Source organism: Vipera ursinii (assembly GCF_947247035.1).
Source record: "Vipera ursinii genome assembly, chromosome: 10".
NCBI lineage: Eukaryota > Metazoa > Chordata > Lepidosauria > Squamata > Viperidae > Vipera > Vipera ursinii.
In genome coordinates, this window is record NC_139520.1 from 13,267,047 (window position 1) to 13,291,568 (window position 24,522).

Consider the following 24,522-nt stretch of genomic DNA (forward strand, 5'->3'; position numbering starts at 1 on the left):
CATATATATATGATCGTTAGGAGTCAAAAGATGACTTGATGGAACATCACCTATCGGGTGCAATACGATTTGTGGCGGTTTGTGTGTGTGTGTGTGTGTGTGTATTTTGTGCCTTTTCATTTATGACTGATGGAACATAGTTTTAATAGACTAAATATCTCCGTGTCGATTTGACATCCTTATGCGCTGCACCTAAAAGGTCTGTGCATCAGAGGGACGGAGCTTTGTTCCCTTCTGGTAAGCTGGCAAGCTTGGATTTGGGTGGGGAGTAGTTAAAGAGAAATTAAAGAGTTTTGCCCTGCTGGCACCGTCTCTTCCTGTTGCAAAGGAGAAGAACTGAGAACATCATTTTGCCCCCAGGCAGAGAGAGAGGGAGACTTGCAGCTCATCATTCGGCTGGCCTCTCCAAGCGAGGCTCAACCCAAGTGCTAAGAATTAGCAGCCACTTGCCTTCATAATGCTCCACCTGGCTCTCCCCCACCGGCAGCACTTCATTTTTTTCTTCTCATCTTTAACACCCACCCGCCAGAGGCCCTGCCCTTCCTTCCAGCTACAGGCCTAAGAAGAGTTCCGGGGCCACGGCAGGTCATTTGTGATCTAGGCCATTAGGAATCTTGAGCATCGGGCAGAAGACAAAAAGGGCGGAAGGGCAAAATAAAAAATAATAATAAAAAGTCTGTTTAGATGGAACCAAACAATCTCCATGGTATCAAGGAACACGCCAGATCAAAGCATTGCCGCTGCCGTCTTGTGGGTTAGGGTGCTGAAGAATGGTGTGTGTGTGTATGTGTGTGTGTGTGTGTGTGTGTGTGTGTGCGTGTTTGTGTGTTTAGAGGAAGAGAAGCAAGCAACCCACTTGGGGGTGGGGGGGTTGCGGGGTGGGAGAGATCAACAGACGATGGATGGTAGAGCCATCGCTGCCTTTCGCTGCTGTATTGTTTCATGCCGTTTGGGAGATCATGCCAAGAACGGAACAAACAGGCTGCACAACACAGCGAGGGGGAAATGTTTTCAGCGGTAGTGAAAGCAAAAGGGTTTCCACAGCAGCCAGCTCTGTGCAGTTAGCAACTGGGGCGGCACCCGAGGCAATCCACCACCCCACCCCAACCCAGCCCATTTGGAGCACCCCTTGGTCCCCAAGGGGTCACCTAGCCCTTCTCCCCAGGAAGTGCCGTTCTCTGAGCAAAAGGCTCTTTTGGGTTACCTGCCTTTGTCCTCCTTCAGCAGTCGGGGTGGCCGTGCACCTGACTACAGGATGCCTGTCAACTGAAAGCGCTGAGTAGGCATGGTCTGGTTTAGGGATAAAGAAGATTTTTTAAAATTCCATTTATATCCCGCCCTTCTCCGAAGACTCAGGGCAGCTTACAAGCTTAGCAGTAGCCTTTATTCTATGTATATGCCTGCTTATTAGGGCTTTCACACACACCCCCAAGCGGCATTATTACAAAGTCAGCTTATTGCCCCCAACAATCTGGGTCCTCATTTTACCTACCTCGGAAGGATGGAAGGCTGAGTCGACCTTGAGCCTGGTGGGATGCGAACCTGCACTAACTGCAGGCAGCTGGGGTTACTTAAGGAGGCATTAGCCCACCAACACATCAGCATTTGGACAGCAAATAGGGCAGCCAGGAAGAGTCACCTTGGTTAGCTTTCCCTACTTTAATTGGGTAAAATATTGGGGTTTTTATTTAAATTGCAGAAATGGTCTCTGAATGTGCTTCTATAATTATTCATAGGGATACACATTTTCAGGCAGATATTTCCCTTCTTTTTCAAGCAAGGTATTTCCTCTTGTTTTGGCACTGCAGAACCGGGGGGGGGAGGGGGCATGGCGTTCCAGATCCAAAGATGTTAATGGCCAAAGCAACTCAAGTAGACAATCAAACTTTAAGTATTCTGCTCTTATCTGCTATAAGGAATCTCTGGTGTTTAAGTGGAAAGAAACGCTTATGGAACGCAGCAAAGACTTGATTCCCTTCCCAAAGAATATTGAACATTGCAGCTCGGCGTAAACCGTCCGCTCAACATCCAGGTTCACCCCTTAAGACGAATTCACCCTTCATCCACAAGAAAGACCTATTTCCCATCTTTTCTTCCTCCGCACATCTGGCTGACAAGTTGAGCCAAGTCCATTTTCAAATAGCTTGGCAAGTCTTCCATTTTTGTTCTTGGCCGACAAGCTGACCTTTGAGAAGACGTGGCCAGTTTACGCCGCCCTGGAAGCCATTCTCCTAATTGAATTGCTCTTCAACGCATTGGACTTAGAACCACATTCATCACAGCTCAATTGGTAAGAGTAAGCTACAAGCAAATGGGTTTTGTTCCTCAGCTGCGCAACAGAAACACGCTGAAGGACCTCCACCCCTGGATTTTCAGGGCTAGTCATTCTGTGACCCAACTGTCTCCTTCTGCAGGTGGCTCTGAGCAGGATCTAAGTTAGAGCTGGACCTCATCCAACTCGGACTGAGAATCGGAAGCAATGAGCCTGCGTTAATTAAGGATTTCTGACAACTTGGACACCAAAATCCGGTTGATTCCAGCTGGTCTTGGAACTGGTTAAGTAATATAGAAGCTGTAGCCTTCGTACAGGGCCACACATTCTGGGCTCTTATTTGGCAGCATCCTCTAGATCACCTACTGTTGCTACAAAACACAATGGCTTAGGAGACTTGTGCAATATATATGACCTCAGGGGACTTGTGCAATATATATATATATATAATCCGGTAACCACAGCAACTAAATAAGATATTGCACGATTATCACTGTGCTGAATGTTGCATTCCCATTATCTGGATGTGCTACAACATGTCTAAAACTCTGTATCCTTTCTATTTCAGAAGAGGTCCACTTTCTTAAAACAAGGTAGTAAAACTTTGGTAAGTACAGTGCCTATCAACAATCTGAAAGGAATCGCTTGTATTACTGCCAGCTACTTATAGTTCCTGAAGTAGCCCAACCAAACCAGTTAGCAATGTGGAAAATGCACTCTGAGAATTCTGCGTAACAGTAAAAGCATTCTTAGAAGATAGATGTTTCTTATATAGCCTTAATTGCTTTTGGACAGCCAGGCTGCAGGGACCAGATAACCTTAGAAGCATCCATATTCCCCAAGAACATCAGCAGCGCCGATTCAGTCCAGCAGTTTCTTCTCACAGTGGCCAATGTGTCTCTCAAATCTCTTGTTCAAATGTTGTGTCTCATAAGCAACAAATCTTCTTCCAGGAAAGCTCAATTCTTGTCACTGCCAATTTCTACTACGCTATCCATCAAATTCCAAATCTGCTGAAAGTCAGGCTCATTTAGGGTAGTTAAGGCCATATAAACCATACTTGGGATATTGGGATATTCCGGGCCAAAGTGCAGGGCCCAGTGCCTCAAAGCTGCCTCTCCCCCCCCCCCACCCCCCCACCCCGAATAATTTTGTGCATTGACCAGCTGGTATCTTCTTTTGGAACTATAGACAGAAAATGTGTAATTGCAACTGACTAGTCAAGAATGGAATATACCATATACAAGAAATCCTGCGGAGGGAATCATCCAGATGTGTGCATTGGGTTCTCCAAATGCATCGTGCCCAGGCTTTGTTGGAAATGCTGGTCAGAAACATCCCATAATCGGGAGAGGGACAAAGAAAGCTCAGAAGCTGTGCCTAGATTTGCCACAATGCTGCCTGATACCGAAATACAAACTAACCGAAGAAAACAAACACAGCTTCCTTGTTCCACGTGAAAGAAAATGGCACGGGGAGCTCCCAAGGCTGACGATGACCACACTTGTTACTTAAAAGCTGCGTATGCTTTCTATTCATTGTTTAGCCCTGTCAGCTGATGGAAACCCAGAGTCCTAAAATCCGTAAAGCGGGGGGGGGGAGGGGAGAGGCAGAAAGGAAAATCCCCACTTATCACAAGTGCAAGCCACGGCGGAAATCAACGTGAAGATGCCCTCAAGTCAACTGCAATGTTCTTGATAAGAGTTTCAGAACTGGTTGGCCGCTGTTTTATTTTTATTTTTTAAGGATTTTTAAACATTTCCCATCTGGGCTGGGAGAGCTGGAATTAACTAGTCCCAACCATGCTGAGCTACCAAGGCCAGGTGAGGTATTTCAAAGCAAAAGCTACAAGAGCCAGGAGGCAAGAAATGTTGCGGGTCGCCGTCCCCTAAGGAGGTCCATCTGGTGGGACCCAGAAAAAGGGCCTTCGCTGTGGTGGCTCCCGCCCTCTGGAACATCATCCCTCCGGAAATCAGACTGACCCTACTCTGACACTCTTTTGTAAGGCCCCGGGGACGTGGCTTTGCCAGCGGGCCTGGGGAACTGAGAGGGATGGAGCCCATTAAATGGTTGATTTGAGTGTGTGTTGTCGCCAAAGGGGGTGGGGTGGGGGGTTATTACAAGCAGTCCTCAACTTACAACCACAATTGAGCCCAAAATTTATGTTGCTAAGTGAAACTATTGCTAAGTGAGTTTTGCCCCACTTTATGACCTTTCTCGTCGCAGTTGTAAAGGGAACCATTGCAGTTGTTAATTTAGTAACACGGCTGCAAAATGCATCTGGCTTCCCCATTGACTTTGCTTGTCAGAAGGTCGCCCAAGGGGAATCAGGTGACCCCGGGACACTACGACCGTCATAAACACAAGCCAGTTGCCAAGCATCCGAATGTAAATCACATGACCATGGGGATGCTGCAAAGGTCAAACATGTGAAAAATGGGTCATAAGTCACTCTTTTTCACACTGTAACTTTGAACGGACACGAAGAACTGTTGTAAGTCAAGGACTACCTGTACTTTATTATTGTTTTAGTATTTTTTATTATCTGTAAGCCGCCTAGAGTCGATGCGAGTTATTATATAGGCAGCTATATAAATTATCTAGAATGAATGAATGAAGTCACTTGAGGAAGACACCTCACCAAATCACGGAAAAAGAATTCTTGAAGCAAGGCTAGCTAGTGTGAAGGAAAGGAACACACTGACCAGGGACCTTAAAAGACAGTCGCTTCTGTGGGATACCCAACTGGCGTCATATAACCATTTGGGGCAGCTGCTGGATTCTGCTTGGCAGCTGAGCACAGCAGGAGGGCAGAAATGAGATCCCGAGCTGGTTCCGCTGACTGCAATCACAGGCTATCAGCTGAACAAAAGTCGCACAACAGGACAATAACAAGGCTACAGAACCCTAACAACCCAAGACATTGCCATCTCAAGTTTCCAGTGGCATTTTTCTGAATGGCACACTGCTTGGAGCAAGCTGGGGAATATATTTTTCTTCTACTATGTTTCTTCAGGTGTTAAAACTTGAGTTTTTTTGTGTTCTGGGACTAGAGGTGTTCTAATTGCTCTCCTAAAAAACGTCAAAGTTATTCCAGCGGCGGCAGCAGCAGCAGCCCGGCAACTAGAGTAGACTATACATTCCAGGATCACAAGCCCGCTGGTGTCACCTCAGACCTATCCCTGTAGCCTCTGGTGCCAAGAATATGCAGGTACCATGGCTACCAAGATTAATGCAAGCCAATCATACCAAAAGTGTGTCGTACACAACAATTTGGACTATGCCCTCTAGAAGCCAAGGGGAAGAGCCAGCACAGACAAGGTTCAATAAATTACCCATGTGGACTTTGTAACTGAAGGCATAGCTAGTTGAAGCAAGAGTCTGTGATAAAAGGGTTAAAATCTGCCACCCCATTTTCTTGCTGAAAACCACCCATCTTAACTATCCATTGTCTCAAACATAAAGTTACCCATCTCATTCATAGCTTGACTGCTTTTAAGCCTTAAATGACCCTTGCTTGAAGAGAAGGGTCTGGATTGCAGAGCGGTTTATATCAATGCTGCCAAAAGCTGCAAGACTGACCGTCAGGAGCACTGCATTGCTCTGTTTAAAATCAGTCTGCATTAATGCAGGTCCTGTATTACAATCATTTTCAGCTGTTAATCAGCTTCCAGGGTTGGGGTATTTCTATTATACCGAATCTGTGAAATCCTCCCTTTGTAACGATTTGACAAAATCTATTCTGAAGGGGTTTTAGCTTTTAATATTGTTTTAATTGTTGGGCTTAAGTAATTTAATCTATTTTAATTTATACTATTTTTATATTGTATTTTATGCTGCCCTGTAAACCGCCCTGAGTCCTTCGGGAATAGGGCGGTATAAAAATTTAATTAAATAAATAAATAAATAAATAAATATTCTGACACGCAGAAACTCTCCAGAAAGCAGAAAGAGGTAGGATCCTTTTGCTCAAAATCCCAGGGTACTAAAACTGATGCCTACATCCAAAACACGCACGTGACTGGCTGGGGGAAGCCTGGGAGTTGACCTCCAGACATCTTCAACCTGCCAAGGCTGAGAAACCCTGGTCTATCAGAATCGTTACAGAGGTAGAGCTTGACCAGTTGAAAAGTGTCCTGATCTGAAGAAGAATGCAAGCATTAGATTCAACCCACAAAATAAGTTATGTCATGAGTTACACAAACGAAACGCTAGGCTCAGGAGCTAAGAAATTGGGTCATCCTGACAAAACTGCTTCTTGTATCAGCAAATGCAGGGCGGGGGGGGGGGGGGGAAGAAAAGGAGAAGCATTTAGCAAAGAGCATAGAAAAAATATTTATTGAGAACAGAGCTGTTCAAAGCGCTCCATAATATTGCTAAATGAATTTTGGAAACTAACTTCTGTTAGACCAAGTCACTTGTCCATCTAGTCTTCTATTCTGACCAGATGTGGCTTCAGAGTCTCAGGCAAAGGTCTTTTCCGCCGATTGCTATTTAATCCTTTTTAACTAAATGTAAGGGAAGAACCTGTAACTTTTGGGATACCAAGCATGGTCCCTCCCTAAAAGTAAAAAAATAAGGCCCCCAAAAGGTCCAAGGAGCCATGAAACAGACAACTGCCTTGCTGCATTCCTGGCTCCCAGATCTGCTAGAGATGTCTTATGATGGATCTTCTTACCCAAGATCCATCATGTATTCCAAGAGTTTTGGGTTACCAAGGAAGAGGTTCTCAAAGGAAGGTGTCCACATGAAGAAACTGGCTCGGATCTCTCCAAAATTATGCAAGCGCTCCGCACCAGCCTTCAAAAAAACCCCAAACATGAGGTTGCATTGTAAGGCAAGAAGAAGCAGCAGAGAAAAGGAAAAAGGCTAAGTGGAAACAACGCCTTTTGCGTCTTCCTTTCAGACACAAGCACAGAGTAAATGTTTCCCAGAGGAAAGCACAAAGGAGGACGAGTACTCTTTCCGATTCCCTACTCTGCCGAAGGGGCAGAACAGAGCAACTTTTGGCTCTCCCAAAGAACTCCAGGGAAGCGGGATTGTTTTGTCGAGGCCTATAAGAGAGCTCAGGTTATAAATCTAAGCATCTGCAAAGCTTAGTCCTGAAATCTTCAAAACCCCGGTACGCCTGTTAGGGAGGCTGCTAACTCTACCCTTTGGCTGCCCTCCAGAGGCGAATGATTTATCTTCCTGAACAACCACAGGAAAGGAATTGCCCCGTTCCCCCTGTGAATAAAAGGCATTAATAATAAATACAAATACCAGCCTGCTCCAGAGAGCAAGACAGATCACTCGAGATTCAATCCATGAACACCAATATATTTGGAGAGTGAGCAGGCCACACACTATTGCTTCTCTCTCGGCTGTTAATAGCTCTTAGGCCACCGGGCATCTAGGCTGCTGTCGAACTAGGGCCCGACTCCCAAACGTGGTACTTCTGATCATCCACGTGCCTTTTGCTGGAACATTTTCTGTGAGAAGGTTCAGACGGGGTCTCGCCAGACCAGAGATTGGGGACGGGAGGTTCCCCGCTACTTCTGCTCACAAACACATCCGGGATCTTAGGAGACAGTTCCAGCTCTTCGGCTTGCTGAGCCCTGGCTGGCTGAGAGTTCCTGCTTTTGGTGCCGTGCCCAGCATTTCGGTGCTTCTCCCCTGCGTCCTTCGAGTAGACTGCGGGAAAAGGAAGGCGCCGAGGACCGCTGTTGGGAGCTCCGCTTGTGGCCCTGCTCCCCAGACGGGTCTGAGCCACAGGGATCTCCTCCATGGACTCTGCTGACTCGGAGTGATAGTCAGCTGGAGGACCTGCAGCTTGGACTGGGCCCAGGCTGCCGGTGGGTACGGCTGCTTTAGGAGGACCAGCTGGTGCAAGGGGGTGGAGGCTGGAGGATGAGGAGGTTGAAGAGGGGGCGGTAGTGATGGACGATTCTGAAAACAAGGAAGGAAGGAAGGAGAGGGTAGCAGAAATGGTTACTTCCCTCCTTCTACAGCAATGGGGCTTCTTGGAGATCGTGCGAGCGGCAGCAAGAAACTAGGGGAAAGTTAAATGAGTTTTGTACCTTTGTTCTGCTTTACTAGGTGTAGCTAGTAGAAAAACTTGGCTATTCGCAAGTCATTGGGCAGCTTTACATTTAAATCTCCAGGATTCTCGTTAGGCAAAAAGGGGTCCCGTGACACCTTTAGGATGGAATTTCTGGGCTGCCGGTCTTACCTGACTGTAACACTGGAAGAGAGGTCCACGGGGCAAGTATCACCTTGGAGTTTTCTTCCAACACAGAGGAGGAAACCTTCTGCAACTTCTTCCGCTTCTTCTTCTTCTTCTTCTTCTGAAGCTACACAACAGAGCAAAGTGGCATTCATTTGGGATCAATATGACTTCGCTGATTACGGTTATCAGACAACCCGGTCCAAATTCCCACCCAGCTATGAAGCTTAGTTGGACGAAGCCATCTACTCTTCTTTACAGGATTCTTATAAGGATAATATAAGATGAAGGAGACAGCGTGAGATACTATCTAGCCACTCAGAGATCTTTGGGGAAAGAATTCAGTGACAATTTTCATGAACGTACAACTTTACCCTTTAAAGTGTGCTCAGCAAAGTGTGACACTTTGGGAAATCCAGTATTTTTTTCTCAGTAATAGGATCTCAAAGAATCTTGGAGTAGTCACTGCTTTCCAGTTTAGATTATTAAGGCTGGGATGGGGAAGGCTGGAGGTGAGATAAAGATCTATAGATACTGTTTTTCAACCTTGGAGAACTTAAGACTTTAACGCCCAGACTTCATGGGTGAACGGGAAAATTCTGGGAAGTCCACACATCTTAAAATGTGTGCCAAGGTGCTACTGGCTGCCATTAGTGTGGTGACATTGATTTTAAAATGCAACTAGTCTTTCCTCCTATTTCTGAAATAAAGGCTTTTAAAAAAATGACTGCATAGTTTTGATTAAAGCATGAAGAGCAAAGAACCAATATATGCCTTTTGCTACAAAACTCAAGACGGTAACATTTTTAACAGCACCAAAGACTTTATTCCTTACAATGGCAACAAAGAAACACTTCTGTATTATTATTTTTTGCCAGCCAAAACACAGGTAACAACTCTTCTACAAATAACTAAATAAAACATGCATGGAATAGGAAATGCCAAATACATAAGCCATGAAAGATTGTTGATTCCTGATGAAATGGAAAGTATGCTAGGGTGACCCAGTCAGTCACATGAGTGTGTAATGCAACCCGTCAGGCTAAGCTTCAGTTACACAACTCTTACCTGTCGCTGGTCTCCAGACTGCAAATCTGGAAGTTCAGAAGATGGCATGGTCTTGCTGTCTATGCCATCGTTGCGGATACAAAACTTGGGTAGGCTGAAACAGAAGACAGGGCACTGATTCTTCTTCACATCCCAGTCAACCTGAAAAGCGTCCATGTTTAGACCATAAAGATGGCCTTACATTATTACAGTTTATTTGAACACCTAGTAGCAATGAGTTGCTTCCTCCCAGTAACCTGATCTGAGTCATTGTAGAGGGGCTGGGAAAAGAATGAAGAGCAGATAGAGGTAGCAATCAAGGGACAGTGGGCAAGTTCAGAGGTCCCCAGGGGCCAGTTCCGTGAAGAGAAGTTTTTCCACGTCTCGGAGGGTGTGTGGTTTTGTGTGTTGCCTGCGTCTCGCGGATGGGGCTTTGCTTGTTTGTGCGACCCGGTTGTTGCTGGCATGCCGCAGCCCGGTACTGGTCCAGGGACCAGGGGTTGGGGACCCCTGGCTCAGTTCATAAATAGCAACTTAGCCCAATGAGGAGACATCTCAGAAGTGTTACAAAACATTCACGGGGACTCCGTTTAAAAAACGAATGTGGGAAAATCCCATCACACTGTCCACAAAGTGTGTATTCATCTTGATCACAGTCCAAAATGTAAAGTCTGCATAGGTCTTGCTTGCGTACGATTGCCCATCTGGGTAGGGTTAACATTTTGGTACAAATAACTGACTTCCCATTGCTATTAAAGGTAAAGGTAAAGGTTCCCCCGCACATGCGTGCTAGTCGTTTCCGACTCTAGGGGCCGGTGCTCATCTCCGTTTCAAAGCCGAAGAGCCAGCGCTTGTCCGAGGACGTCTCCGTGGTCATGTGGCCGGCATGACTAGACGCCAGAGGCACACGGAACGCTGTTACCTTCCCACCGTAGTGGTCCCTATTTTTCTACTTGCATTTTTACGTGCTTTCGAACTGCTAGGTTGGCAGAAGCTGGGACGAGTAACAGGCGCTCACTCTGTTACGCGGCACTCAGGATTTGACCCGCCAAACTGCCGACCTTCTGATCGACAAGCTCAGCGTCCTAATCCACTGAGCCACCGCGTCCCTTGCTATTACTATACTGATAATCCTAATTTTTAAAAATACTGGTTTCCCAATTGTCTTCCTTCTAAGCCAGACATGTCAAACACAAGGCCCGGGGGCCAGATCTGGCCCATGAAGTGGTTTCATGTGGCCCGCGAAGCCATCCTGGAAACAGTGAGGGAACGGCCCCCATGCCTTGGCCCTGGACCAGAGACCCTCCTTCTGCCAGAGACCCTCAGATCTGTCCCACTCCTGCCCAGGCCCCCATAGGCACCCTTGATGCGAACGATGTAGATCTGGCCACGCCCACCCAGTAGGCCATACGCACTCTAGCCACGCCCACCCAGCAGACCACGTCCACCCTGGCCATACCCACCCGGCCCCCTGAGGGCAACCACCATGCTGATGCGGCCCTCAATGAAATTGAGTTTGACACCCCTGTTCTAAGCTATGTTGCTTTTTTCAAGTGGCTAATGTAGGAGGAAGATCCTTTGGCCAATGGAGTAAGTATGTGGGCCAAAGAAAAAATGGTGGAGGATGACAGAGAGATTGTGGGCTGGCCACTCCTGATTTAGCCCTAAGCATTATCAATTTATTATGAGCAAGGCCACATAAAATCCCCCCATTTTTTTTGCAGAATTTAGGCCACTCAGTATTATTTAACATTGCTTTGCTATGACATTTAATGTTGTTTTTATTGCTATTATTTTCTGCTGAATTCTACTCTTAGCGTTGCTGCTGATTTGGTTTTATTTCTTCTACTTATCAACAAAAGCCAAATAGAGATATAAATTCCCATTTGTATTTACTGTTAAGAAAGCTGTGTGATTTCTAAGAAGCTTGGAAAATTATATTTAATATAAAGTTTACTGTCAATGCAAAACACATCATCCACTGTCACAAATTCAGGGAAATCTAACTTTGCTTTCATTCTACTTACTCTCTCCCAGATGGTAATCCTGATGGGTTCTCCACCTGCACCTCAGGGTTGCTATATCCAAGACTCCCTGCATAAAATTGCAAATCCTAAAACAAACAAGCTATTTTAGTAATGGCCTGCTGCAGCCTTTGCACAGACAAAATCAGCAGCGTTGCCTACGGTTAGGAAAAAAAAATGACCTTCCTCCCTTCAAATCGTTCCTGACCCCAAGGAGAAGCATCCCATAATTTTAAGAAGCCTCAGTTTAAACCTTAGCAACCTCATATTTGCAAGTGATCTTCAAAACAGCTAGAAAGATGCGATGATTATTGTGTTGGCCTTGGATTGTGGAAAACATGGCTTAAATACACAGTGGGTGAGGCTGATCATGAGGAGACCATGAGCCAGCCCCTAAATCTCAGCCTTTAGTATGTTGCTACAAGGATATTTATTCTAGGGTGTAGCAAAGTCCACCCATGCTATCTCTGTGCTTCTGGAAACAAAGTGCTGCACTGTTTACTGTTTCTATTTCACTTGATAAAAATGGAATGTTTGAAGGAGGAGTAACAATATCAAGTGTTTAATACCTTCTGCTATCCCAAATCACTCACTTTAGCAACTCAGTTTTAGCTTAGGGCAGCTTTGCTTATGTATCAAGTATTTGCATTCAGCTCACTGGTTTATCCAACTATTCACCTCAAAAAACAGAACGAGCCAGCAGACTTATGGACCCTCACTGGGTGCTGAAGATCTCAGCATGTCCAAATAACTGGATTACTTTCTTAGGCCATATAACCAATTTTGATTTCCAAGAAAAGACATTGTGCTGTTCTGAGATTTAATTAGGATGGATCAATTCAAAAGAACTGTCTCTATGATTGTCTAATACTTTTACTGTAATATAAAAAAAATGATTATCTTCTTGCACTAGCTCTCATAATGCACTAGCTCTCATAGAGCCATGGTGACGCAGTGGTTAGAATGCAGTAGTGCAGACTAATTCTGCTGACAGCCAGCAGTTCGATTCTCACCAGCTCAAGGTTGACTCGGCCTTCCATCCTTCCGAGGTCGGTAAAAGGAGGACCCAGATTGTTGGGGGGCAATATGCTGATGCTGTAAACTGCTTAGAGAGAGCTGTAAAGCACTGTGAAGCAGTATATACTGCAAGTAAGTACCAGTGCTATTGCTATAATAATAGCATAAAGTCTGAAAGTCCCACTCTATCTCCTACAGTGGGGAAAATACGTAAGCTCCAAACTTTACAGGTAACAAAATTAAAGAAACGTTAGAAGGAAATATTATGAATGTTGCCTTCTGGGTATGTCAGAAATACACCTTTATTTAAACAAAAGCTGCAGCCTTGCCTGAATGGGCCTTGTTGGGGGAGGGTAGAATTCTGGCTGCTTCTCAGGATCCTTCACTTCTTGATGGGGACGCTGTTGGACGATATATTCATAGGTGGTCATTCGGTGCCACACTAAAGAGAAGGACAGAAAATTAATTCACTTCAAAGACCCTAGAACGAGACATGAATTAAGATGCTATGATGGAAGAGCTCAAAACGATGCTTTGGAATTGGGGGGGAAAAGATTTTATTTAAATGAGTGATTTGCTGATTATTAATGAACGAGGTTATACTACAGCCCGTTAAATCAAGAATGGCTAAGTAACCATTGGATGCAAATCCTCCAGTTCAGACAAGTAATGTTTGCAGATGTGTAACTAAGGACCCAGATTGTTGGGGGCAATAAGCTGACTTTGTAAAAATGCCGCTGGGGGGGGGGGGGGCGGCGTGAAAGCCCTAATAAGCAGGCATATACATAGAATGAAGGCTATTGCTAAGCACATTGATTTGTGCTTAGAGTGTAAGCCGCCCTGAGTCTTCAGAGAAGGGCGGGATATTTATTTATTTATTTATTTTAATTCCATTTATATCCCGCCCTTCTCCGAAGACTCAGGGCGGCTTACAAACTTAGCAGTAGCCTTCATTCTATGTATATAAATGGAATTTAAAAAAAACAAAACTAAAGTACAGCAATCCAGTTGGATGCAACAGCCTCTAGCCAAATCACTGTCTCCAGTCCACTGCTCTTCAGGTATGTTGGGCCTCACCTTATGTAATCTTACATAATTACACAGAAATGGTTTTGACTCAAGACAAAATGCTTCTAGCCGCATTCACACGAAGAATGTGATAGTGTATAGATGCACGTATGAGGAAGAAAATGCACAGTTGAACTGAAGTGAGAAGGAAAAACCAGAAGAAAGGGGTACCTACTGAGATAAATATGAAAGACTAACAGGTGGCCCAACAGGAACAGAGTCAGTAACCCCAGAGTTATCAGCAGTCCAGCCAAAGTCAAAATTGCAGGTGCTTTTGTCTTAACTGGAGCAACAGGAAGGAACACAAACCAGACATCTGTTTGGTTCTTCACGCCTAGAAAAGGACACACACCAAAAGGAGAAGAGGAGCTAAATCTTCATCACCGACATATTTGTGCAAATCACTTTAATGGACTGTCAAGCCTTGGGGGCAATATCTAGATTGCCCAAACTTTGGATATCTTTTCTCAGGAAACAAGTGTATAACAGTGACTGATAATTTGGATACTTATCCACGCAGTGCTTCTGACCAAGAAGATTTAATTTAATCTGATGAAGGGAGACAAAGGAGAAATTGTCATGATGGGGTAGTTCCTCCATGCAGGTTGTAGGAAGGTACCTTCAAAGTGATGTCCAGTGCGTAACTTCATGGGATCAAGGAAGAATTGAACAAAGACATAGAAAGCAACAAGCAGGATTAGGAGAAGGCCCAGGATGGCAGATATTACACTGTTCAGAAACAGCCTGTCAAAGAAACAAAGGAATTTTTAGCATCTTCACAATGAAACACAAGAGAAATCAATTTTCAGGCATGGCTGTCACATATAGCAGTGAGAATCTCTGGCAAAGAAACTGTGCCGTTCCTAACCCTGACAGATGTACAGGTGGTCCCCGAGTAACAACAGTCCATTTAGTGATGGTTCAAAGTTATGACGGCACTGGGGAAAAAACGGCTTAGGACCGTTTTTCACACTTGACAACCATTGCAGCATCCCCACGGTCATGCGATCAAAATTCAGACGCTTGGCAACTGACTCACATTTATGACGGTCGCAGTGTCCCGGGGTCATGTGATTCCCCTGTTGCGACCTTCTGACAAGCAAAGTCAATGGGGGAAGCCAGATTCACTTTGGAACCGTGTTACTAAATTAACAAACGCAGTGATTCACTTAACAAGTGTGGCAAGAAAGGTCATAAGATGGGGCAAAACTCACTTAACACATATCTCACTTAGCAGCATAAATTCTGGGCTCAACTGTGGTCATAGGTCAAGGACTATATGTACAGTGAGGACTGTACACAGGCTTTGCTTAATGGGGTAATGTGTGATAGACAAAACCATACCAATAATTTTTCTCTCCCACACAGTTGTTGAGCCACATGCAGTGATGATCAAAGCCACATACGCATTTGTTACAGGACCCACAATGTTTTGATCTGGAGCTCCTAATAATAAAACAGGGAGAGAGAGAAAGGAGCTAATTATACTCTGCAGTTGTTTTCCCAGATTAATTTAGGGGGCTAAATTAGATGTGTACCAAAAAAAATAAAAGAGTAAAGAACTAATTAATGCATGTTGTTTCCAATTAAGTCTGTTCTTACATGTAGAATAATTCCACTAAAATGCATGTGAGTTCACGGAACTATGAGCTTTTATTTACTGCTGCCTTGTCATTCACCAAGCCTGCACTTCTAAGTAGGACTGTTCTAACATTTTTGATCTTGTAACCAAAATATCAATGCAGGAATTGTGCATTGTGAAAACAGCAGGTCTTACAAAATTTTGTCAAGTATACTGCACTACCAGTGATCTCAGGTGACCAGCACAATTTAGTTACCTGGCATGAAGTAAGAAAGAATTTGAGCTAATTTAAAAAAATCATGGGTGTAGCTATACTCTTAATGGAGGAAAGGTGCAGAGTTGAGGAAAAAAGGAGCACTTGTTTAAGACCCCCCAGTGGTTATTTTAATTCACAAGGTCACGGTTGAGTCATCTATTATGCTAAACTGTTTGTTTAACCATGACTTATTGAATAAATACAATTGACTGGTTCATACAACAGACGAAGCCATAAGTCACAGTTTACAAAACACAATGTTCGTGTTTACACAATACCCTTAACCAAAACCAAACAAGCCACATTATGTTCAGCGTGACATGTGAATCCAGCCAGTTCTATTACAGTCCAGTGACAGTCAACCAAGGCATTATATAATAACAATAGCTGTAAAACACTCAGTTTTCTCTGAGGATTTCTAGCGCTGATGGTTGCCTTGAGAAAGGAATTGGTGCCGTTAGCTCACAAACCCCTATAAGGAAGGCGAAACAGATACTCACACATCAACATCACAGATGTGACAGTGACGATTTTCAATGACGTGAGCGTGTTGGCTGCGATTAAATGCAGTCAGTGGCCCCTGGTAATTCTTCTTTCGCACACTGTCATCGGCCGGGTCAACGGAGACTGCTGTAAGGTGAACTACTAGGTGGCAGAGAAAGAAGACTCCAGGACACTGAAAAGGGCGCAGTTAAGGCTCGTCTCTCAGATTTATCGATTTTCTTAAATTTCCACGGAAAAGAATGCCACAAGGGTTAAAAATCCTTTCAGTTAAAAAACAACAACAACTGGTTCTGGCTAGCTTGAAAGATGCAAATCATTGCTTCTTCACAGAAGCCCAGAAAAAAAAAGCACAGGAGAGGCAAAAAGTGACTGAAAGTATTCCGACAGCAAAAGGAATTGTTAACAAAAGCAGTATTGTGTCTGCAGGTAGTCCTCGACTTACCACTACAATTCAGCCCAACATTTCCGCTGCTAAACGAAAGAGTTGTTAACTGAGCTTTATCCCCTTTTAGGACCTTTCTTGCCACAGCTGTTAAGTGAATCTTGCGTCCCGCTGACTCTGCTCATTAGAAGGCTGCACAATTCGATCGTGTGACCCTGGGATCCACCGCAACCCGGGGTCGGTATGCATCAGTGTGTGTCAGTCGCTAAGCATCCGAATTTTGATCACATGACCCTGGGGGGGGGACGCTGCAATGGTCGTGTGAAAGACAGTCATAAGTCATGTTTTTCAGTGCCGTTGTGACTTTGAATAGTCACGAAACGAACTGCTGTAAGTCGAGGACTACCAGCATTGTGAAAAGGGTAAACTGCCGTTTAAAGACAACAGATGCACAAAATGGGGGAAAGCAGACAGGAGGTGGACAGAAGCGTTGGTGATTTTTACAAATGAAAGTTTTCCACCATTCCTAAACGATGACCTTTGTGCCCCACCTGGATTCGGAATAACCGTATTTGCCAGATGGAAAGGATACAATGTACCCAGCGGGTACCCAGCGAACGGGCAGGAGAGGCACAAGGATGCCAAAACCAACCAGGGCAAAGAAGAAGAAAAGTAACCAGGCAATGAACTGGAAGGGGTGAGGGGGCCAACTCCAGCCATTTCTCCTGGCGTGCTGAGACTGAACTTCAAAAGCTGTTTCAGAAGTCTTCTCCGGGGCTGTCTTGTTAGGTGGCTTACTGCAGATGTTCATCTGCAGCGGATAAGAGGGAGAGTAAAACAAACAAACAAACAAAAAATAGAAAAGGAAGAATGGAGAAAAATGTATTTTCGCTGAAAAAGCTGCAGAAAGCATATTTAAAATACAAACCTTTCTGCAGGTGGAATGTTTTGTGCAGGAAAGCTTCCCGGAAAATCACAGAGAGGGCAACGCCACACCAGAGACCAAAAAGTTTTTTGTTGTTTTTTTTAAGAACAGGCAACCCATTTAGCCAAAATAAAAATATCACAGCCTGTTCCTTGGAGGCTGACTTGGGCCAGAATTAAATGGCTAAGAACTGCCAGCTGCTAGGTTACCCTTTGGAAGAAGTGTACAATTTTCTTTTTTTTTTATTAAAAAGTGTACAATTTTCTTACAGGGGCTCAGAAGCTGTTGCTCTGAACATACATCAAATGGCGTTTCCCACATTTCCCAATAGCTCTGCTTTGCATATTGTGTGCATGTGTACTGGAAGAGGTCCATTACAAGAGCCTCTCCCATGGGGCAAAAGTAATTTTGAAATGAACCTCATTTTTAATACTCAGACTTTAATAAATAACCATAAAGAGAAGCAGCATTAGGCTCTTTACAGGACAAAGTGCGAATACATCCAGTACATTTTCATTAAGAAAGTCCTGAATGAAAAACAGGGGATTCAATATGCCACTATACTGTATGTGACATAGACTGCAAATGGACAGGAAGCAGAGGGAAACATCACACATCACATCAACATTTAAATCTGGATTAACTGAAACTTGTAAAACTAGAAAAGTGCCACAGATCATACGGGCTCCCCTTACCCCAGCCTGAAGGTAATTGCCTCAGTCTTACAGTTCAGGCCTCCCTTAATCCAATCATGTAGTTCTTAAAATGTTCTCATAAGGTCCACAGTCTTTCTCTGCGAATAAAATAAAAGATGAGCAAAATCAGAACGACTGAAGCATTTTTGAGAATATGAAAAAGTGTGTCTCTATTTGCTTAGCCTAAGAGCTTAAATTCCACTTCATACCATAAAAACATTATTTGCTTTCAAAACAATCCAATAGAAAACAATCTCACACCAATCGCAGGACTCTTTGTCCTAGATAACCTTTGCCCACTGAGGAGCAGTTTGTGTGACTGACTCGTTGCCTGCAAATTGCTATCATTATAATAATCCCACCTATTCCTAAATTGTCGGGACTGTACAGTGATATTCTACAAAATGAAACTGGGCTACAAGACCTGAAAAGGGCATGTTGTCCAATAACTTCACTGGCCAAATGACAAAGCAGAATTTGAAGGACATGCACACATGCATGTTTTCAGTTCTTCGTGATCCATGACAGTTTCATGCAAAAATACTGGTTTTGGTTAGCTTCCTTTGTTGCTCATTTGAAAAAAAGAGATCCTGGGCTAAGCAACACTTCCTCTTCAATTAAGAATCATCCATTAAAAGGGCTTTTATACATATGTATGCTATCAACGAACTGATCTACGTTTCCGCGTTTCTAGTTATGTACGTTCCAGAACAACAATTTCTGCGTCAGGCCAAGGAAAAGGGGAAGCTCCTCCCTGATAAATAGTTGCCTATGTATCATAAAAAGCAGTGAGTTATTTAGCATGGTTCAGAGGGAAAATGCAAACGTATTTGAGCATATATATCAAAGGCTTGGTTGTAAATTCCACTTATTCAGCGCTGTAATAAGTCCAAGAAGTTCCTGAACAAGGGATTGTTAACCAAGGACTCCTTGCAAATCCACAAGCTAAATACTGGATTACATGAATGGATTACCAGAAAGCCACACAGAGACCAGTAAGGGACCTCTATCAAGAACAGTCAAAGTTTTCACATACCCGATATGGATACCTTCCCACTTACAGGTAATCCTTGACTTACAACAGGGGTCTTCAAACTTGGCAACTTTTAAGACTTGTGGACTTGCAACTGCCAGAATTCCTCAGCCAGCCAGCTGACTTACAATCATTCAGGGACTGCTTGAAGTTACAAAGGCATTGTAAAAAAGAGACTTATGACCATTTTTCACACTTAAAACGACCGTTGTAGTAATCCCTGACCAAAATTCAATTGGCAACTGGCTCGTATTTAGGACGTTTGCAGCGTCCCGACATCATGCGAGGACCATTTCTAACCTTCCCAGCGAGCTTCCGACAAGCAAAATCAATGGCCGGGGGGGGGGGGAAGGAAGAAAGGTCGCAAACCAGGGCAAAAACTGACCTAAGCGCCTTGCTTAGCAACAGAAACTTTGGGCTGAGTCGTGGCCGTAAGTAGAGGACTGCCCTGTGCTGGATTACCACTCCCATCAGGCACTTATAGGTTTCTGAGGACTTGTGGAAGCCCACCCATTTGAAAGCTGCCAAGGCTGAGGAAGGGGCTGCTGTAAGAGGGAGGCCATTTCAGTTTTAAAAACTACACCCACTGCCCTGAAGCCACGTTGGCTTAATGATGGCTTGTCCATGAAGCCCAAAACCCTTGGCCGGGATCACCGCCCTCCCCCCCCGAAAAGCCCCTTCCCCATCCCCGCCTTTGCTCCTTTCCCACCCCCGGGAACCGCCAGCCTCTTTCCAGACGGGAGCGGGGAAGCCTCCTTCCGAGGAGCCGGCGTGACTGGCCCATCGTCCGCAGCCGGGCGCTGCGGATGATGGGCGGGAGAGCCGCTTCTGGGGGGGGGGGAAGAAGCGTCTCCCCGCCTCCCGAAAGAAGGAACGGCTCGACCCCCAAGGAAGCGGAGGGGCGCCCCGGCTTCTCCTCACCTTCCCCCCTCCAGCTCAGCGGTGGTTCCGGGCGGCCATGCCGGGAGGGGCCCCGCTACCTCAGGCTGGGCCCTGCGGACCGAAGGCTCCTCGTTGCGGGTCAGGCCGCGGGGCCCGTCTCCATGGCGACCGACGGGACAGCGAGCGAGCTCCGCCCAGCCACGCCACGCCCCTCGGGGGCTCCGCCTTCTTTCATTCTCCGGGAAGTGCCTGCCTGGGCTGCTTGGCGCGACGGGCTGGGCTGGGCGGGGGAGGTCGTGTGGACGGAGCCAAGGAGGGGAGAGGGGGGGAATGTTCTCCTGCAGGTTTTAGGACCCAACTTTAATCTGGATTTAATTACAGGGAGCAGCTTCTAACGCAGGCACCGGGCATAATCCTCCCTCCTCTTATTCGGTTTAAGGCAGGGGTCCTCAACCTTGGCAACTTTTAAGACTTGTGGAATGCTGGGAGTTGAAGTCTTAAAAGTTGCCGAGGTTGAGGACCCCTGGATTAAGGGATCGGTTGGTTCTAGCTGATATTTATAATATATAAATGCGAAATTACCAGGCAGATCATTTTATTTTATTTATTTTTTATTTTATTTTAATCCCATTTATATCCCGCCCTTCTCCGAAGACTCAGGGCGGCTTACAAGCTTAGCAGTAGCCTTCATTCTATGTATATGCCTGCTTATTAGGGCTTTCACGCACACCCCAAGCGGCATTATTACAAAGTCAGCTTAATTGCCCCCAACAATCTGGGTCCTCATTTTACCTACCTCGGAAGGATGGAAGGCTGAGTCAACCTTGAGCCTGGTGGGACTCGAACCTGCACTAATTGCAGGCATTAGCCCACTGCTCCACCAAGGCTCTTAGACCTTGGACAACTGAATAATAATAATAATAATAATAATAATAATAATAATAATAATAATAATAATAATAATAATAATAATAATAATAATAATAACAACAACAACAACAACGTTATTCTGGAGGCAAAATGGAGGATTTAAAAAGGAAAATATAATTTGTTAAACGTATATGCCACCTGACTGTGACTTTGGGTAGGGTTTTTTTTAAAAAAATATGCTTTATTAATTTTTCAACATCACCTTAATATTTGGTAAACAGTGTGTGGTCTGGGTTTACATTTAAGAAAGGCAAAATTTTGCATACCATTTGGGGGAATTCTGGGAGTTGAAGTCCGCACATCTTCAAGTTGCCATGGTCGGAAAACAATTCTCTAGATGTCAAACTCGCAACATCCTATGATGTATCGTGACTTTTCCCCCATTGCTGGCAATGGAGTGGGCACGGTTTCGGCATGACACATCCGGCCTGCGGGCCGGCAGTTTGGGCTCCCAACCTTTTCCAAACCCCGTACCCCTAGAACTCTTCTGATATATTCTTGCACCCCTTACAAAAGTTTGAAAGAACAGCAACAAATTATGCACATGCGCTATAATTTTGAAAACCCAAGTTTTCACACCCCAGAATAATCATCTCGCATCCCCAGGGTGTGCGAGCACCCACGGTTGGGAACCCCTGGCCTAGATGGTCATCCGAAAATCCCAGTGGCTGGGGCTTCTGGTTTTTGGTGCTGAAGTTCAGCCCTGCTTTCACTTCTCATTCAAAGTGACAGCTTTGCTATTGGAATTCCTCTTTCTCCTTTGGGGCCTTCCCACTTGACTTGCTAATTCAGACAAGCAGGATAACACCCCTTGGACTTCAGCTTTAGAGGACTGTAATCTTTCTTTTTTAACTACAGTAGTTATTTATCTCTGAACATAACACAGCCTTTGGTTCCCAGGAAGCAGCCTCCTTCCATCCAAAATTGGAGAGTTCTTCTTTTACTTAATTCAATTGCTAACCTTTCTATATACCAGTAATTGCTTCCCGGCTTGGTAAAAATGGAAGTATGAATCATATCCACCAAAATACAACAACAAAGGTTTCTAACAGTGTATACTCTCTGTTTTGAAAGGTGAGTTATAGAAGCCAGGAGCAGAAAATCTTGATAAGCATGCCAGATTTTCAATGTTTACAAAAGAACCATTTCCTCTTAACTAATTTAACTGGTTGAATTTTCTCTCAACATCCCCAGCATTGTTACAAACTGTACTTACATTTCCACTGCTGTTCTGGCAACATAATCCGAAGTGATAGATCATTTCTGCCTGGATACTTTCATCAGCAAATACCTCAAAAAGAAAGGTTTATCTCGTCTCAGATCTGCATTTTTCACTTAGCAATCCAGGATCCGACTTCAGCAGCTGAGGAATACAGCAGCTAACACCAAGTCCCCACCCTTCGGCCTTTTGCAAACTGATTTGGCTGGCAAACAGTAACAAATCTCAGAACAGAACAACTGGAAGAAATCCAGAATGCTGGAAGGAATCTAATGTGAAAAACATTTGAAAACAAGTGAACGGAGACTTCCTTTCTAGACTTATCTTGGAAGCTGTTCAAGACAAACCCCAGATAAGCCATCACAATAAACCGAAAGCAGCCCTTCAAATCCACACACACAAATATTATGAACTGCATTTGGGGGGGAAAAAGGAAGGTATTTTTGTGAATACGCTAAACTGGGCTTTCTGAATCAGGCTCATTTTAATTGAATAAACTTCCTTCTTTTTATTTTATTTTTTATTTTAATTCCATTTATATCCCGCCCTTCTCCGAAGACTCAGGGCGGCTTACAAGCATAGCAGTAGCCTTTAAACTTCCAATATTCTCCTTTCTTGCCTGCGGCAAGATGCTATCTCCCATGTGACATCCTGTCGAGTCAAAATTCTCATTTCCTGCTTTTTCTGGTACTTTTTAGGGAAGCAAGGAAGGGGGGGGGGTGGAAGCAAGAAACTGGCAAACACAGGTGGGCAGCCTTCTTAGGGGAAATAGGTGGACCAAGAGATCACTGACGTCAGATCACTGATGCAAAACTATCTGGACCATTCTGTGCATAGTGTCAAGGCTTGTTTTATTTTGAATACTTTTATATTTTAAAGGGGTTTGCCTTGTTTCAGAGTGACAGTTGGCCATCCCCACCCCGAGTTTTGACGCATGTGACTAGAGAGGACTTCCAGAAGCCACAAAAGAGGGCTGTGGAAGGGCTTTAAACAATGGATGGCCTGCTGGCTTTTCATCATTTCTTTACTTCCCAGTTACTCCACTTCTGATAAAAAGAGAATGTTTGTAATTTAGGGCTGAATGGTGGAGTCCTTGATGCTCTGTGACAGGGGTCTTCAATCTTGGCCCTTTTATGTCTTGTGGACTTCGACTCCCAGAATTCTTCAGCCAGACACGCTAGCTGAGGAATTCTGGGAGTCGAAGCCCACAAGTCATAAAAGGGCCAAGTTTGAAGACCCCTGCTCTATGAGTTTGGTGGTTTTCTTGCAGACATTCCATTACCAAACTATGTAACAGTGCTAAAAGGGAAAGGGTTTGCTCTTAAGTTTTATATACTAGTGGCTTGCCCTGATAAGACAACTCTCTTCAATCCAGAGAGCACCAAGGACCCCATACTCCACTTCAGTATTTGCTTTCAGAATTCTATTTTAAATGCTTTCTGAGTACAAGTTGATACACAGCTTTCATTTTTTTCCACTTTTCTTTCAAATATCTCCCACGTGGCATTTTAATACATGGGGGGGGGGGGAATCTTTCCATGGTGCTGCTTCCCATATGCAGACTAAGGACCTTTTGCAAAGGACAAATGTGCCACACCTACAGCCAGAATATGGTCTAAATGAGACAGGTAAGTTTGGGGCATTTGTTCCATGTAGCTCTATAGTTGTTCTCTCTCTTTACTTTGCACCTAGGTTATTTCACACTCAAACTCAAGCAAGCCTGAATTATAGTATAGCTCTTCCATCATTTTCGCCGTTTTTTCTTCTCTCCAACTGGATGAAAAAAAAATGGGGGAGGGGATCACAGCAGAATTAGCTTTGTACATCTTTAATGCTAAGAAAGGTAGTTGCATATCTCAATTTGAAGATTCTCCCGTAAATCTTTTCTACATAGCTCAAAAACAAACCACCTCTGCCCTAATGAAGGATGCAAGAATCCTAAGCCTGTACTGGTATAAAGTTGCCACTGTAAGAACAGTCCATTATTAGTGACCACTATCTATCCTTTATTATTATTATTATTATTATTATTATTATTATTATTATTATTATTATTGTTGTTGTTGTTGTTGTTGTTATTGTTATTGTTATTATTATTTTGAAGGACATGGAAAAGCTGAAAAGTCCTTTCCTACCTGTTAGGCATATGGTTATAGCCCACCTGGTTGGGTTGGAAATATGTAAACTGTTATAACCTTAAGGTGCTAATTGGCCAATGGGTGTGTAAGTTTTTCCAATGGCCATAAGAGGGAGCTAGGAATGTGGCTTCTCTCTCTCTTTGCTCTCATTGTTTTTGCTTTTTGGCTTACTACTGTGTTAAACCTTAGGAACTGTGTACTTGACCTTCAGACCGGTAAGAAGACATTGTATTTTGGATACTCCCTGGACTGTTGGACTGTTGCTTATCTGTTGTTATGCGTGTATGACCTGGACTGTTTATTCGATTGTGTTTTTGTTTTTACACCTAATAGTAAAGTATTT

The 24,522-nt window shown here is 44.3% G+C and overlaps 2 protein-coding genes across 4 annotated transcripts in view; one reads left to right on the top strand and one right to left on the bottom strand.

The window, feature by feature from the left end:
* Window positions 1-24,522, top strand: part of PDP2 (pyruvate dehydrogenase phosphatase catalytic subunit 2) — a 259,441-nt gene that overhangs the window by 123,278 nt on the left and 111,641 nt on the right. The gene's annotated exons all lie outside the window — the stretch shown is intronic.
* ZDHHC1 (zDHHC palmitoyltransferase 1) lies at window positions 7,571-24,091 on the bottom strand. 2 transcript variants are annotated; one of them, XM_083370325.1, is made up of 12 exons: window positions 22,039-24,091; window positions 17,978-18,075; window positions 16,950-17,168; window positions 15,972-16,147; window positions 14,978-15,079; window positions 14,253-14,377; window positions 13,809-13,967; window positions 12,895-13,007; window positions 11,552-11,637; window positions 9,546-9,639; window positions 8,484-8,604; window positions 7,571-8,200 (listed from the first exon to the last, which is right to left on the bottom strand). In XM_083370325.1, exons 3-12 carry the CDS (start codon window positions 17,166-17,168, stop codon window positions 7,665-7,667), a joined length of 1,731 nt encoding a protein of 576 aa, XP_083226451.1. In that variant the 5' UTR covers window positions 17,978-18,075; window positions 22,039-24,091; the 3' UTR covers window positions 7,571-7,664. The 2 variants fall into 2 exon arrangements, with proteins under 2 accessions (XP_083226451.1, XP_083226452.1); XM_083370326.1 differs by lacking the exon at window positions 22,039-24,091 and adding an exon at window positions 19,932-20,061.